At 52.7% G+C, this 13,053-nt stretch overlaps 1 protein-coding gene across 1 annotated transcript in view; it reads left to right on the top strand.

Moving 5' to 3' along the window:
- The first annotated feature begins 232 nt into the window (after positions 1–232).
- adcy5 (adenylate cyclase 5) overlaps positions 233–13,053 on the top strand; it is a 31,062-nt gene continuing 18,241 nt past the window's right edge. The window contains exons 1-7 of the mRNA XM_042336186.1: positions 233–237; positions 3,925–4,093; positions 5,515–5,636; positions 7,534–7,645; positions 8,713–8,840; positions 11,566–11,724; positions 12,218–12,359. Coding sequence (XP_042192120.1) covers positions 233–237; positions 3,925–4,093; positions 5,515–5,636; positions 7,534–7,645; positions 8,713–8,840; positions 11,566–11,724; positions 12,218–12,359 — 837 coding nt within the window. The remainder of the gene's footprint in view (positions 238–3,924; positions 4,094–5,514; positions 5,637–7,533; positions 7,646–8,712; positions 8,841–11,565; positions 11,725–12,217; positions 12,360–13,053) is intronic.

Below are 13,053 nucleotides of genomic sequence, written 5' to 3' on the forward strand. Positions count from 1 at the left end.
CCTCCGGTTTGCCCAGCAGTACGCAGGAACCCGGTTGTTAGCCGGTTGGCGGATCGCTTTTCTGGGGATGATAATCCCTCCCCCCCCCAAAAAAAAATAATAATTTGGTTGACTCAATCCACGGCCGTTTGTGGGGGGACGCCGCCGCGCGCCATTCTGCCGCGTTTCGCCCACAAGGTACACAGTCACTCCGCTTTACCGGACATGCTGCGAAGCGCCTCGAGACGACTCGATGACGTAGGATAAGGCGCAGTATCGATTGCAAAGGATTACTATTAATATCGGGGGTTGAACCGATGAGCTCTGGACGCCGGAGCCAGAGAGGAAAGAGTTGCTGGTTGGGAGGAACGATGCCCGCGGGTGGGGGTGGGCGATGGTTGGGCAAAGCCTGGTCTGAGAGAGGAGAGGAACTGAATTTGCGATGGGATTTATTTGGTCTTGTTGTGGAGCGCGCCTGTTCAGGAATTGTCGGTGTTCCAGTTGGGAGGAGATTTTCCCGGGGAAAAAAAAGCTCGCGTGTGATGTTACGCAGCTTGGATCAGTAGCTTGCCATTCCCAGAGGATAAACAGAGAGTCTTGTGAGCTCACACTGTCTCTGTATCCAACGTCTGTTGCTTATATAATGGAAATATTAACAGTAACCTTTGATCGCCGAAAAGCTGCCTGATTTCCTTGTGAGTCCCGGCTGGGGTTTTTTTTTCCGAATGAGAATAATAATAATCCTTAGCCTTAGCAAGTTGTCGAGACGTCTCACAGCGCTTTGCAGAATATGCTGTGAAGCGAATTGACTGTGTATTTTGTGGGCGAAACGCGGCAGCCGATGGCGCACAGCGGCGTTTCCCCCCACAAACAGCCGCGGATTGAGCGACCAAATCATTATTATTTTTTGGGGGGGGAGGAATTTAACATTTATTTTAAAATAATTAATAAAGGGATTATCATCCCCGGCAAAGCGATCCACCAGTCGACTAACAACCGGGTTCATCGCGACTTACCTCTGGGTAAACAGAGGTGTGTGGAGTGAGTAAATCTGCCTAAGGACTTGCCCCGCCAGCGAATGGAATCCAGGTCCTCTGGCGTGTGAGGCGAGCGCTCTAACCACTACACGACAGGACTCCACTGTAGTCAGCAAATCAAGCAAACCGTCACGACGGACAGGCGACCAGTGTGGTGACTGACTCTTTAAGCAGTGTCTGTCTCTTATCTCTCGCTCTGCTCTGTAATTAAAGAGAGGTGCTCCAGGTCTCCTCGTTAAATGCAGATTATAGCCAGTAAAATACCACCCGGTTTGATCTTCACATTGACGAGAAACAAGTCACTTCTTTTGCCAAGAAGCCTCCTGCTTGGATAGGATAGAATAGGATAGGATAGAATAGGGGATAATAATCCCTTCAAAATAATAACAATAACAAGCAAGAAGACTTGGGTTTGATTCCTGGGCGGGTCGGTGCGAAAATTGGGCAAGTTTCCACACTCCTCACACCCCGGCAGTAAGTAGGAACCCAGTTTTTAGCCGATCGGTGGATCGCTATCCGGGGGTAATAATCCCTTCAAAAAATGTTTTAAAACAACAAAAGGAATAATTTGGTCACTCAATCTATTGCGGGGACGCTGCTGTGGGCAATTGGCTGCTGAGTTTCGCCCACAAAATGTACCGGTCAATTCGCTTTACAGTACATCCTGTGTCTACTTGTAGACGTCTCGAAGACATGATGAGGCGCTGTATCAAATGCAAGGATTATTATTATGATTATTATTATTATTATGTCTTGCATTTGTCGCCTCTCGGAGAGATTAGCAGGGCACTGAGTTATATATTTCCACCTCAGAGCAATGCGATGTTCAAGGTTAGACAATCTGAAGTCAATATTTGCATTGAGTTGCTATGGCATCTTTATACTGTATACATAAATACTAATAATACTCCTTGAATTTGATGCAGCGTCTTATCACGTCATCGAAATGTCTCAAAGCGCCTGATACTGTATTTACTGTGAAGGGTAATCGCTGGAATGGAAAATTTAAAGGTGCAGTCACATCTGTCTGAAATTCTTTCTTTTTTTTTGCCCAGCCGGGTGTCTGACACACGCAGAAACCCATCACTCTCTCTCTCTCTCTCTCCTCTCTCTCTCTCTCTCTTTCTCTCTCCCTGGAGGGACGCAGCCCCCTTACCTAATTCCGGAAAGTATTAGGCGCAGGTTGGCAAGAGCCAAGGCTTGGGGGGAGCCCAGAGTGTGCGTTGGGGGTAACTGCTGGAGACAAACCAGCGAAAACCACACAGCTAAGGCCATTGAGAGCGCCGTCTGGCCAAGCTTTCCCGCTGCTTGTCCAGCTCGGACCAGCCTACCCATTAGGGCTTTGGTTGGCAGGGTTAACAGGAGCTGAGTGGGAGGATGAGCCAGCTGGGCTGTGTGTCGTCAGTTGCTTGAACGAGTTTGACTGTGACCAAAGTATAATTTTTTTTGTTTTCTTTGGAGGGATTTATCCCACGGAAAGCGATCTGTTAATTGCCTGACAACCGGGTTCCTACTCATTGCTCGGTAAACAGAGGCGTTGGAGTAAGGAAACTTGCCTGAGGTATTGCCCTGACCCTCCCGAGAATCAAACCCGGGGTCCTGTTCGCTTGCGAGGCGAGAGCTCTAACCCCTGAGCTACAGGACTCCTTCGACAGCACAGAACCCTGCCCTCCCCCAGCCGACTCTGAGCTCCACTCTGGTCTCCAGCTGCTGCTTCTGAGCCGAAAAGTCTCTTTGATCCCAGTTTGAAGAGGAGATGGAAATCCAACACTCCAGGCCTCTTACTGCAGGCATTTAGCTGCCGCGATAGAACATTCAGGAAATAAAGAGGCTTTTCACCAATTCCTGCTAATTCCACACGTGCCCTGGATCCCGGAGAACTTTGATCTGCGCACCCATCTGAACGGCGTATCTCGCCCTGGGGGTCTACCCTGCTCCGACCTCGCCAGAAGATTCCATCCTGCGGATGAAACTTTAAGGCGAAGTCACGTTTTTTCGATTATTTTATTTATTTCGGTCAACCGGGTGTCTGACCCACACACGGAAACCCATCACCGTTGCTTAAGAGCATCCAAACCCAACTGAGAATTCCCCGCATCCCCCCCCCCCCCCCCGCCCTACACATGGAAACGCTCTCTCTCTCTCCCGGTGTCCTGGTCAACAATCCCCCAAATAAAATTGGTGGGATGTAGTTGTGTGCAAATTGGCTGCTGCCAATTTATATTGTGGCATTGTGGAGCGTATTGGTTAGAGCTCTTGCCTTGCAACTAGCAGCAGTAAGTAGGAACCCAGTTGTCAGTCAGTTGTCGGATCGGTTTTCCTGGGGATAATAAGCCCTTCAAAAAAGATAATAATTGATAATTTGATCACCCAACCCACGACTGTTTGTGGGGACGCTGTTGTTCGCAATTGGCTGCCGCGTTTCGCCCACAAAATATACGGTCACTTCACTTCGTGTGGAGTCCTGTAGCTCAGTGGTTAGAGCACTCGCTTTGCAAGTGAGAGACCTGAGTTCAATTCCAGGCAGAGGGCGAAACCTCGGGCAAGTTTCCTTACTCCACACAGAGCCTAATAATGATCCCTCCAAAACCAAAAACAATAATAAATGGGTCATTTTCAATCCACGACTGTTTGTGGGACATTGCTGTGCGCCATTGGCCGCCGCGTTCGCCCACAAATATACAGTCAATTCACTTTACAGTGTGTTCTGTGAAGCGCTTTGGGACGTCCTCCCGACGTGAAAAGCGCTATATCAAATGCAAGGATTATTATTTGTAGTATATTCTTTGAGGCGCTTTGAGTGTCTTTGCGGGGTGGGGGATGGGGGGGGGGGTCTTCTGACATGAAAGGCGCTGTACCAAATCCAAGGATTATTATTAATTTCTGTAAATAACGTGTATTAACCCAGGTTACTGTTGGTCCTGCAGTTGATCTCCAACGTCCTGATCTTCTCCTGCACTAACATCGTTGGTGTCTGCACCCACTACCCTGCCGAGGTGTCCCAGAGACAGGCTTTCCAGGAGACGCGGGAGTGTATCCAAGCCAGACTCCATTCCCAGAAGGAAAACCAACAGCAGGTGAGGGTCTGGCCAGACGATTCGCTGCTGTTATCAAGTGCAAGAATTATTATTATTGCCTGAGGCAAAACCTTGGGCGAGTTTCCTTACTCCACACACACGTCCTCTGTTTCCCCGGCGGTCAGTAGGAACCCGGTTGTTAGTCGATTGGCGGATCACTTTCCGGGGGCAAGAACCCCTCCAAAAATAATAATAATTTGGTCGCTCAGTCCACGGCTGTTTGTGGGGACGCTGCTGCGCGCAATTGGCTGCCGCGTTTCGCCCGCAAAACTCAGTCGATTCACTTCGCAGTCTATTCTGCGAAGCGCCTCGAGACGTCTCAACTGCTTGATAAGGCGCTGTATCAAATGGAAGGATTATTAGCGTTGTTATATGGTTATATATTAAGGCTCTCTGATGGGGTGAGGGTGTCGGGGGGGGGGAAGGGAAGCGAGGAGCATTTCAAACACATAAACGCACCAGCTCGTTTTCCTCAGCTGAGTCTCAGGACCTCACTTCAGTCGAAAAAAAAAAAAAAATGCTTCACATAAATATTTAGCCAAGGGACCGAAATAGACTTCTGCGAAACATCAAACTCCAGCCTTCAGAAGGCACGGAACTGGGACGTAAGAAAAACAGGAGTCACGCAACCACTGGTGAGGGGTTAGAACTTACTGAGGGGCAAGTTAGAGATAGATAAAGGGGTGTGAGTTGACTCCGCTGGTCACTATGTCGTAACGGTGGCCGCAAACAGGGCAGACGGGATGCAGGGCTGTGTTACTGAATCAGTCGAGTACGGCTACGTCCCAAAGCTCCTCTCTCTCTCTCTCCGCCTTCCCGCTCCCCATCTTCAGGTCACGCCCGAGGACCTTCCTGTGAGGTTAGGCAACGATTAGGCAAGCTAAGGGGGCTCTTCGGTCGTTAAAAAAGACCACGCCCTTCGGTCGACGTCCTACACCCACCCTCCCCGCCCTCTACTCCTCCTCATCCGAACCCCCAGCGTGGGACGTCCTCCCGACGTGAAAGCCGCTGTGTGAATGAGATTTGTGGCGTTGACCCGAAGCCCAGGGTTTTTAGGGTTAGAATTTAAATGCGGGAGAGGGGGTGGGAGAGGGGGTTAGGGGCTGGGGGTGGGGGCTGACGGAGCAAGAGGACTATGTCTTAATAAACACTTCAAACAGAACCATTAAATGAAAAAGCCGTATTCTTCCTCGTGTCAATCAAAGTGCGTTACTTTCTGCCTTCACTTGTTTTCCTTCTCCCTTCCCCTCTTCCTCCATCCTTTTCTTCCTTTCTTTCCTTCCTCCCTCCCTCCTTCCTGCCCCTCTTCCCCCCCCCCCCCCACACCTCCGCCATCCTCTCTGGTCCCCTCCATTTTTATCGGCCAAACTGTGTAACCATGGCGACCGAGCTCCATCTCTCCCTCTCTCCGTCTCCCACAGGAGCGGCTGTTGCTGTCGGTGCTGCCTCGCCACGTCGCCATGGAGATGAAGGCAGACATCAACGCCAAGCAGGAGGATATGATGTTCCACAAGATTTACATCCAGAAGCACGACAACGTGAGGTAGAGGTGACCAGGCCGAGGGGGGAGCGGGGGGCGGGGGGCGGGGGGGGGGAGAGAGGGACAGGGGGCATGTACCCCACTGCCGCCCGCACTCCCCATCCCTCCTCGCTCCCTTAGGTCCCAAATTAAGTGGGTTCCTGAGCCAGGAGGGTGGGCAGTGTCCCAGGGCGCTCGCTGCTGATGGCAGCACAGCCCGGCCCGGCCCATCGGCAGGACCTGGAAGGGCCGACCAGTCACTGGGGGCAGTGAATCCTCCCCCCTCAGCTCCTGTTAACCCCACAGCCAAAGCCCTAACTGACGGGGAGGGGGTCCTCGCTGGACAAGCAGCGGGAAAGCTTGGCCAGACAGCGATATCAATGGCCGAGCTGTGTGGGTTTAGCCGGTTAGACTCCAGCAGTGACCCCACACACACGGTCTGGGCTCCCCCTCAAGCCTTGGCTCTGGTCAACCTGCGCCTAATACTCTCCGGAATTAGGTAAGGGGGGAAGCGAGAGAGAGAGAGAGAGAGATAGAGAACGTATTCCATTCCAACAGTCTATCGCTGGGGTTTCCATGTGGAAGGGGGAAGACATGGAATTCTCAGTTGGGTTTGGAGACTCTTACGCAACGGTGATGGGTTTCTGCGTGTGTCAGACACCAGACACCAGACACCAGACACCCGTCTGGGCAACAACAAAACTTGGCTGGAAATTCTTATCGACGACCACGACCAATGCAAGGATTATTGTGGATAATTATTGTATGAATTATTATTATGTCGATCCTAACCTCTGTCGGGTTAGGTGCTGACTGGTTCAGTATGGAAGTGCTTCAGGGGAGAGGGAGGGAGGGAGGATAATAACAACAATAATAATCCCTGCATTTGATACAGCGCCTAATCGCGTCTTTTGTGACGTCTCACGAGCGCGTCGCTGAATATACCGTGAAGCGTAGTGACTGTGTACTTTGTGGGCGAAACGCGGCAGCCAATCGCGCACGGCCGGCGTCCCCGCAAACAGCCGTGGATCGAGTGACCAAATTATTATTATTATTATTATAATTTTGGGGGCGAAGGGATTATTTATTACCCCCGGAAAAGCGTAAGGAAGTGGGAGTGGGGGGTGGGGTGATGTGGGGGGCGGCCGGGTAGGGTGGCAGGGGAGCGAGGGGTAAAAGGCTTCGGAGAGGGACGCCGTGGCATGACGTGCCCGCGCCGGCTCAGTCCCCGCCTGACAATTGCAAGGCTCCGCACCGTTGAGGAACGAAGCGCAGAGACACCAAAGAGGAACCAGATGGAGTCTGACTGATCCGAAAGGGCCGTCGAGTCACAGGATCTCTGAGGGAAGGGACTGTGATATATAATTCACCGAGAATCTATTCCAGGCGCCCACACGCAGGCCCGTGTGAAGCTCACAGTCAGCCATCCTGCACACACCAGGCTTCTGAGGAAGCCCGCGGAGTCGCGCAGAGGGTTAGAGCAGCGATGACCGCGGTTAGAGCGCCCGCCTCGCAAGCGAGAGGACCCGGGTTCGATTCCCGGCCGGGCGGGTCAGGGCACAACCTTCGCCAGGTTTTCCTTACTCAAACACGCACACACGCCTCTGTTTACCCAGTGAGCAGGAACCCGGTCGGTAGTCAGCGATTGGCGGATCGCTCCCCGGGGGGGGGAGTGATAATTCCTCCCCAACCCCCAAAAAAAAATTAAGCAAATAAATAGATAAATGAAATAATAAATCGATCGCTTCAATCCGCGACCGGTTTGCGGCGCCGCGTTTCGCCCACAAAATATACAGTCGATTCGCTTTACAGTGCGCGGAGTTTTTCCGTATTATTATTATTATTATTATTATCACTGCTCCCCCCCACCACCAACCAAACAAAAAAAAACACCTTCTGATCCCCTCTCCTGTGTTCTCAGCATCTTATTTGCGGATATTGAGGGCTTCACCAGTTTGGCCTCTCAGTGCACGGCCCAGGAGCTCGTCATGACTCTCAATGAACTCTTCGCCAGGTTCGACAAGCTGGCTTCAGTGAGTAGCTCCGCCAAACATGCTACACGCACACACACGCGCACAGGCTCACGCTCTCACACGCGCACACTCGCGCGCGCGCGTACACAGCTACTCACGCACGCACGCACGCGCACACACGCGCACACGCTCGCCACTCACGCACCACGCCTCACCACTCCTCACCACGTACCACTCACTCACTCACGCACTCACGCACGCACGCACTCACTCACGCACGCACTCACTCACTCACTCACTCACGCACTCACGCACGCACGCACTCACTCACTCACGCACTCACCACGCACTCACCACGCACTCACTCACTCACGCACGCACTCACTCACGCACTCACTCACTCACGCACTCACGCACGCACGCACTCACGCACTCACTCACTCACTCACTCACTCACTCACGCACGCACTCACGCACTCACTCACTCACTCACGCACGCACTCACTCACGCACTCACGCACGCACTCACTCACTCACTCACTCACGCACGCACGCACTCACTCACGCACTCACTCACACGCACTCACTCACTCACTCACACGCACTCACTCGCACTCACTCACTCACACGCACTCACTCACTCACTCACGCACTCACTCACACACCACCTCACTCCACTCACTCACGCACGCACTCACTCACGCACTCACTCACTCACTCACGCACTCACGCACTCACTCACTCACTCACGCACTCACACACGCACGCACGCACTCACTCACTCACTCACTCACGCATTCACGCACGCACGCACGCACTCACTCACGCATGCACTCACTCACTCACTCACGCACGCACTCACGCACTCACTCACTCACTCACTCACGCACGCACGCACGCACACAGGCACTCACGCACACGCGCGCGCACAGGCACACACACACACGCTCACACGTGCTCTCACGCATACACACTCACACTGACACACACACACCCGCATATACGCTCACGCAAGCAAGACACACACAGAGACAGAGACACACAAACACACACACGCACACACGCACACACACACACACACACACACACGCACTCTCTCGCTCAGGTCTGTCTCTCCCTCCTGACAGGAGAACCACTGTCTGCGGATTAAGATCCTGGGGGATTGTTATTACTGTGTGTCGGGGCTGCCGGAGGCCAGGGCTGACCACGGCCACTGCTGCGTGGAGATGGGTGTGGACATGATCGAAGCTATCTCGTAAGTTTGACATTCAGTGTCTCTCTTTCTCTCTCTGCCCTTCTGTTCTCTCTCTCTCTCTCTCTCTCTGTCTCTCTCTCTTTCTCTCTGTCTTCTCCCTGCCTTCCAGCCCCTCTCATTGCCTTCACCTCCCTACCTCTCCGACCTCCTTACTCCCCAACCCACTACCCGCTGCCTCCGCTCGACTGGCTCCAGCCTCCGCTCCACCATCGGCGGCTGCGCTTTCAGCTACTACACCCCGGAACCCTGGAGCATTCTCCCTGTACCCCTCCATCTCGCCCCCTTCCCTCCCTCCCCACCTTCAGGTCGCGCCCGATGGCCTTCTTCTTCGACCGTGCCTACGGCCGCTTGCCCCCTCCTCCTGGCTCGGCATCGGGCATCGGGCTGTTCTCGTTTCACCCGCAACACACACAGTCACGACACGTTACAATATTAGTTGTTGCTGTTATTGTCGTAAAAACCTGAGTGGGAGCCACTGGGATTTGAACCCTATCCAAATGGCTCCAAATCCAAGGCTCAACAGAGTAAACTACCTGCGTCCTTGGGACTTGAGACGCTTAGAGCCCAGGTAGTGTGACTGGAAAGGTGGGCATTCCTGGCTTTGTTAATGAGATCCTCTGAGAGATATTAACGCAACACCGTCACATCGCTTTGTCCTTTTTTTCTTTTTGTCTTTTGCAATCATAATAACAATAATCCTCGTACTTAATCGCGCCTTCGAGGCGCCTCAAAGCGCTTCACGGGATACACTGTAAAGTGAATTGACTGTGTAGTTTGTGGGCGGAACGCGGCGGCCGATGGCGCACAGCGGCGTTCCCCCCCACAGGAACAGTCCCGGATTGAGAGACCAAATTGTTATTTTATTTATTTGAAGGGATTATTCCAATTACTCGGTTAGATTAGCTTCAAGATCGCGAGATGATCCGGATTAATTCACAAATTGGCTGTAATTACAACATATTTGCCCCTTAAAATGTTTTCATTCACTGACGTTAATTAAAGCCATCCAGAGTGTATCCCTTGATCACTGTGTAATTAGTCGCAAAAAAATCTCCTCAGGCTCCGAGCTGGAAAATGTGACTGAAATTCACTGTTAGTTAATCTCTCTCTCTCTCTCTCTCTCTCTCTCTCTCTCTCTCTGTCTGTCGTTGTAGTCAGAGGGGAATATTAGGGGAAACCAAAAAGATCTTCCATGGGTCCCAGTTGACTCAATTGTCAAAGACTCTCACGCGCACACACACACATACACATGCGCTCGCGCGCGCACACACACACACACACACAAAACATACACACAGACACACGCACAGACTGAGGCAGTGAGAGAGAGAGAGAGAGAGAGACACACACACACAGACTGACAGAGGCAGAGAGCGCGAGCGACACACGCACACGCACAAAACGCGTGTGCATGTGTCGCTCGACACACACACACACACACACACCCACACACCCACACCCACACACACACACACCCACACACACACCCACACACACACACCCACACGCGCCTCTGTTTCGTCAGCAGTAAGTAGGGTCCCCGATTGTTAGTCGATTGGCGGATCGCTTTGCGGGAGTGATAATCCCTCAAAAAAATAAGAAGAAGAATTTGGTCGCTTCAATCCACGGCTGTTTGTGGGGACGCTGCCGCGCGCATTTGGCTGCCGCAGGGTGGGGTGTGGGGGGTGTGCGGGGGGGGGTATTTTGGGGCTAGCGAACGGGGCGATGGGGGAATGGTGAACAAATTCAGCCCCATTCCTTCTCACTGAATCATATCCCCCGATGTCGCTAAGATTTGAAGCCGATGAGAACTCGTAGTGGAGCCGTCCGTGGGCTGAGAGTACGTTGTGGAATGTTGTTTCACATGGGGGGTGGAGGGGGAGGGGGGGGGGGGGGGGGGGAGATCGAGAAGGACCTTTTCCTTTTCCGAACAGGAATTTTCTTCCTTTTATAGAGAGAACGTTTAACTTTAAGAGTTCCTCTGCTCGTCCAGTGGCCTCGCCGCGCCTCGACCGCCGTTAAATGGAGTGTGGGAAAAAAAAAACCACACGGATAACTTGTTCTATCTGTGGCTAAACGGGGTGTTTGCCGGAAGCCACTTGACCTCATTAAATGAAATTAATTTTTTTTTAAAAAAAGAAAGAAAGTCCCCCTTCTGGAAGATCTCTTTGTTAATCGCTTCATTTTTGTTACCTCTCTTCTTTCTTTCTTTCTCTCTCTCTCTCTCTCACACACACACTCGGATTTCTAGCGCCTCCTAATTTCCACCACTCGTCCTGTTCTCCGGTCCCCTCCACCTACCCCCCCCCCGCCCCCCCCCCCCCCCCCCCGTTCGTTTTTTCTGGCCCTATTTTGGTGGTCAGCCAACATTATCTTTGAGGTGTCATCCTGACATGAGAGGCACTGTGTCGAATGCATGGATTACGTGTGTGTGTGCGTGTGTGTGCGTGTGTACGTGTGTGCATGTGTGTGTGTGTGCACGCGCGCGCGCGTGTGTGCATGCGTGCGTGTACATGTGTGTGTCTGTAACAGGAACTCGAATTAGTATAGCGCCTCTCACGCAGGGTTGCGTGTCAGAGCGCTTGGATGTATGTGCGTGCGTGCGTGCGTATGTATATGCGCGTGTTACTAAAAAGGTTTTTTAACGTGTTGTTCCGGACGCGCGCGAAGTGTTTGGTACCTCTGCGCGCTGATAACGCCCGTCCTTTGCGTGTGGCCACTGCAGGCTGGTGCGAGAGGTGACGGGCGTGAACGTGAACATGCGTGTGGGCATCCACAGCGGGCGTGTTCACTGTGGGGTCCTCGGGCTTCGCAAGTGGCAGTTCGACGTGTGGTCGAACGACGTGACTTTGGCTAATCAGATGGAAGCCGGAGGCAAAGCCGGGTAAGGGTTAGCTGGGGTGGGGGGGGGTGGCGCTGGGGCACTGTGAGGCTGGGGGGCTGGAGGCTGGGGGTTGGGGGCTGGGGGGCCGTTTTTTTTTCGCGGGTCAAAAAAAACACTTAAGAATTCGGTCGCTCAATCCACAGCTGTTTGTGGGACCGCGCGGTGGGCAATTGGCCGCCGTCTCTGGCCCACAAAAATAATGCCGTTATACTATAACAACAGCAATGATGATAGCAGCAATAATAATCATAAATAATCCTTGCATTTGACATAGCGCCTCATCACCTGGTTCGGACGTCTCAGCTGCATATGAATTATATATTAACGGTATATTCCGTGAGGCGCTTTGAGGCGTTTGAATCTCACCGGATACCAACGGCAAAGAATTATTACGATGATGATTATGGTTATTGGTTGTGACTGAGCAGCTGGTGAAACCTTTCCTCTCTCTCTCTCTCTCTCTCTCTCTCTCTCTTTCCCTCCCTCCTTGCAGGAGAATCCACATCACCAAAGCCACACTGAATTACCTGAACGGGGATTACGAGGTGGAACCGGGCTTTGGGGGCGAGAGGAACGTTTACCTGAAGGATCACAACATAGAGACGTTCCTTATCGTGGGCTGCAGCCAGAAAAGGGTAAAGCAATCTTGGATTGACTTTGTTTTAAGACCGGGGGAGAGTCGAGAGCAACTTGCACTTACCCACGGGGCAGAGTCCCGGAGCGCCAGACAGTGGCGGGGTCTGACCCCGAGCCGGCGGGACAGGGAGGGGGTTGGGAGGGTGACCGTAAGCCCCATCAAAGAGGAAGGTCTTTAGGTAGGGAGGGGTCTCGCCCGGCACGGCACCCACGGCATGATGGACGTTTACACGGAGCTCAGCGGTTACCGCGCTCGCCTCGAAGCGGGTTCGATTGCCGGGCGGGTCAGGTCAGGGCAAAACCTTAGGCGAGTTTCCTTACTCCACACGCACGCACACGCGCGCACACGCACGCGCACACGCCTCTGTTTATCGGCAGTACGTGGGAACCCGGTTATTAGTCAGTTGGTGGGTCGTTTTCCGGGGGTTACAGTCCCTCCAAAGAAAAAAGAAACGAGTCACTCAATCCACGACTGGTCGGTGGGGACGCTGCTGTGCGTAAATGGCTCCCGGGTTTCGCCCACGAAATACACGGTCCATTCGCTTTACAGTATGTCCTTTGAGACGTCTCGATGACGTGATAAGGCGCTGAGCGACTCTGCTTCAGCCAGCGTACTTGGCCGGCCATTCTATGTCCTAATAAGCCTCTGCGTGTGTAAATATATGTGTGTGTGTGTGTGTGTCTGTGTGTTAA

The sequence above is a fragment of the Callorhinchus milii genome, unplaced genomic scaffold (genome assembly GCF_018977255.1).
Source record: "Callorhinchus milii isolate IMCB2004 unplaced genomic scaffold, IMCB_Cmil_1.0 Scaffold6, whole genome shotgun sequence".
Taxonomy (NCBI): Eukaryota; Metazoa; Chordata; class Chondrichthyes; order Chimaeriformes; family Callorhinchidae; genus Callorhinchus; species Callorhinchus milii.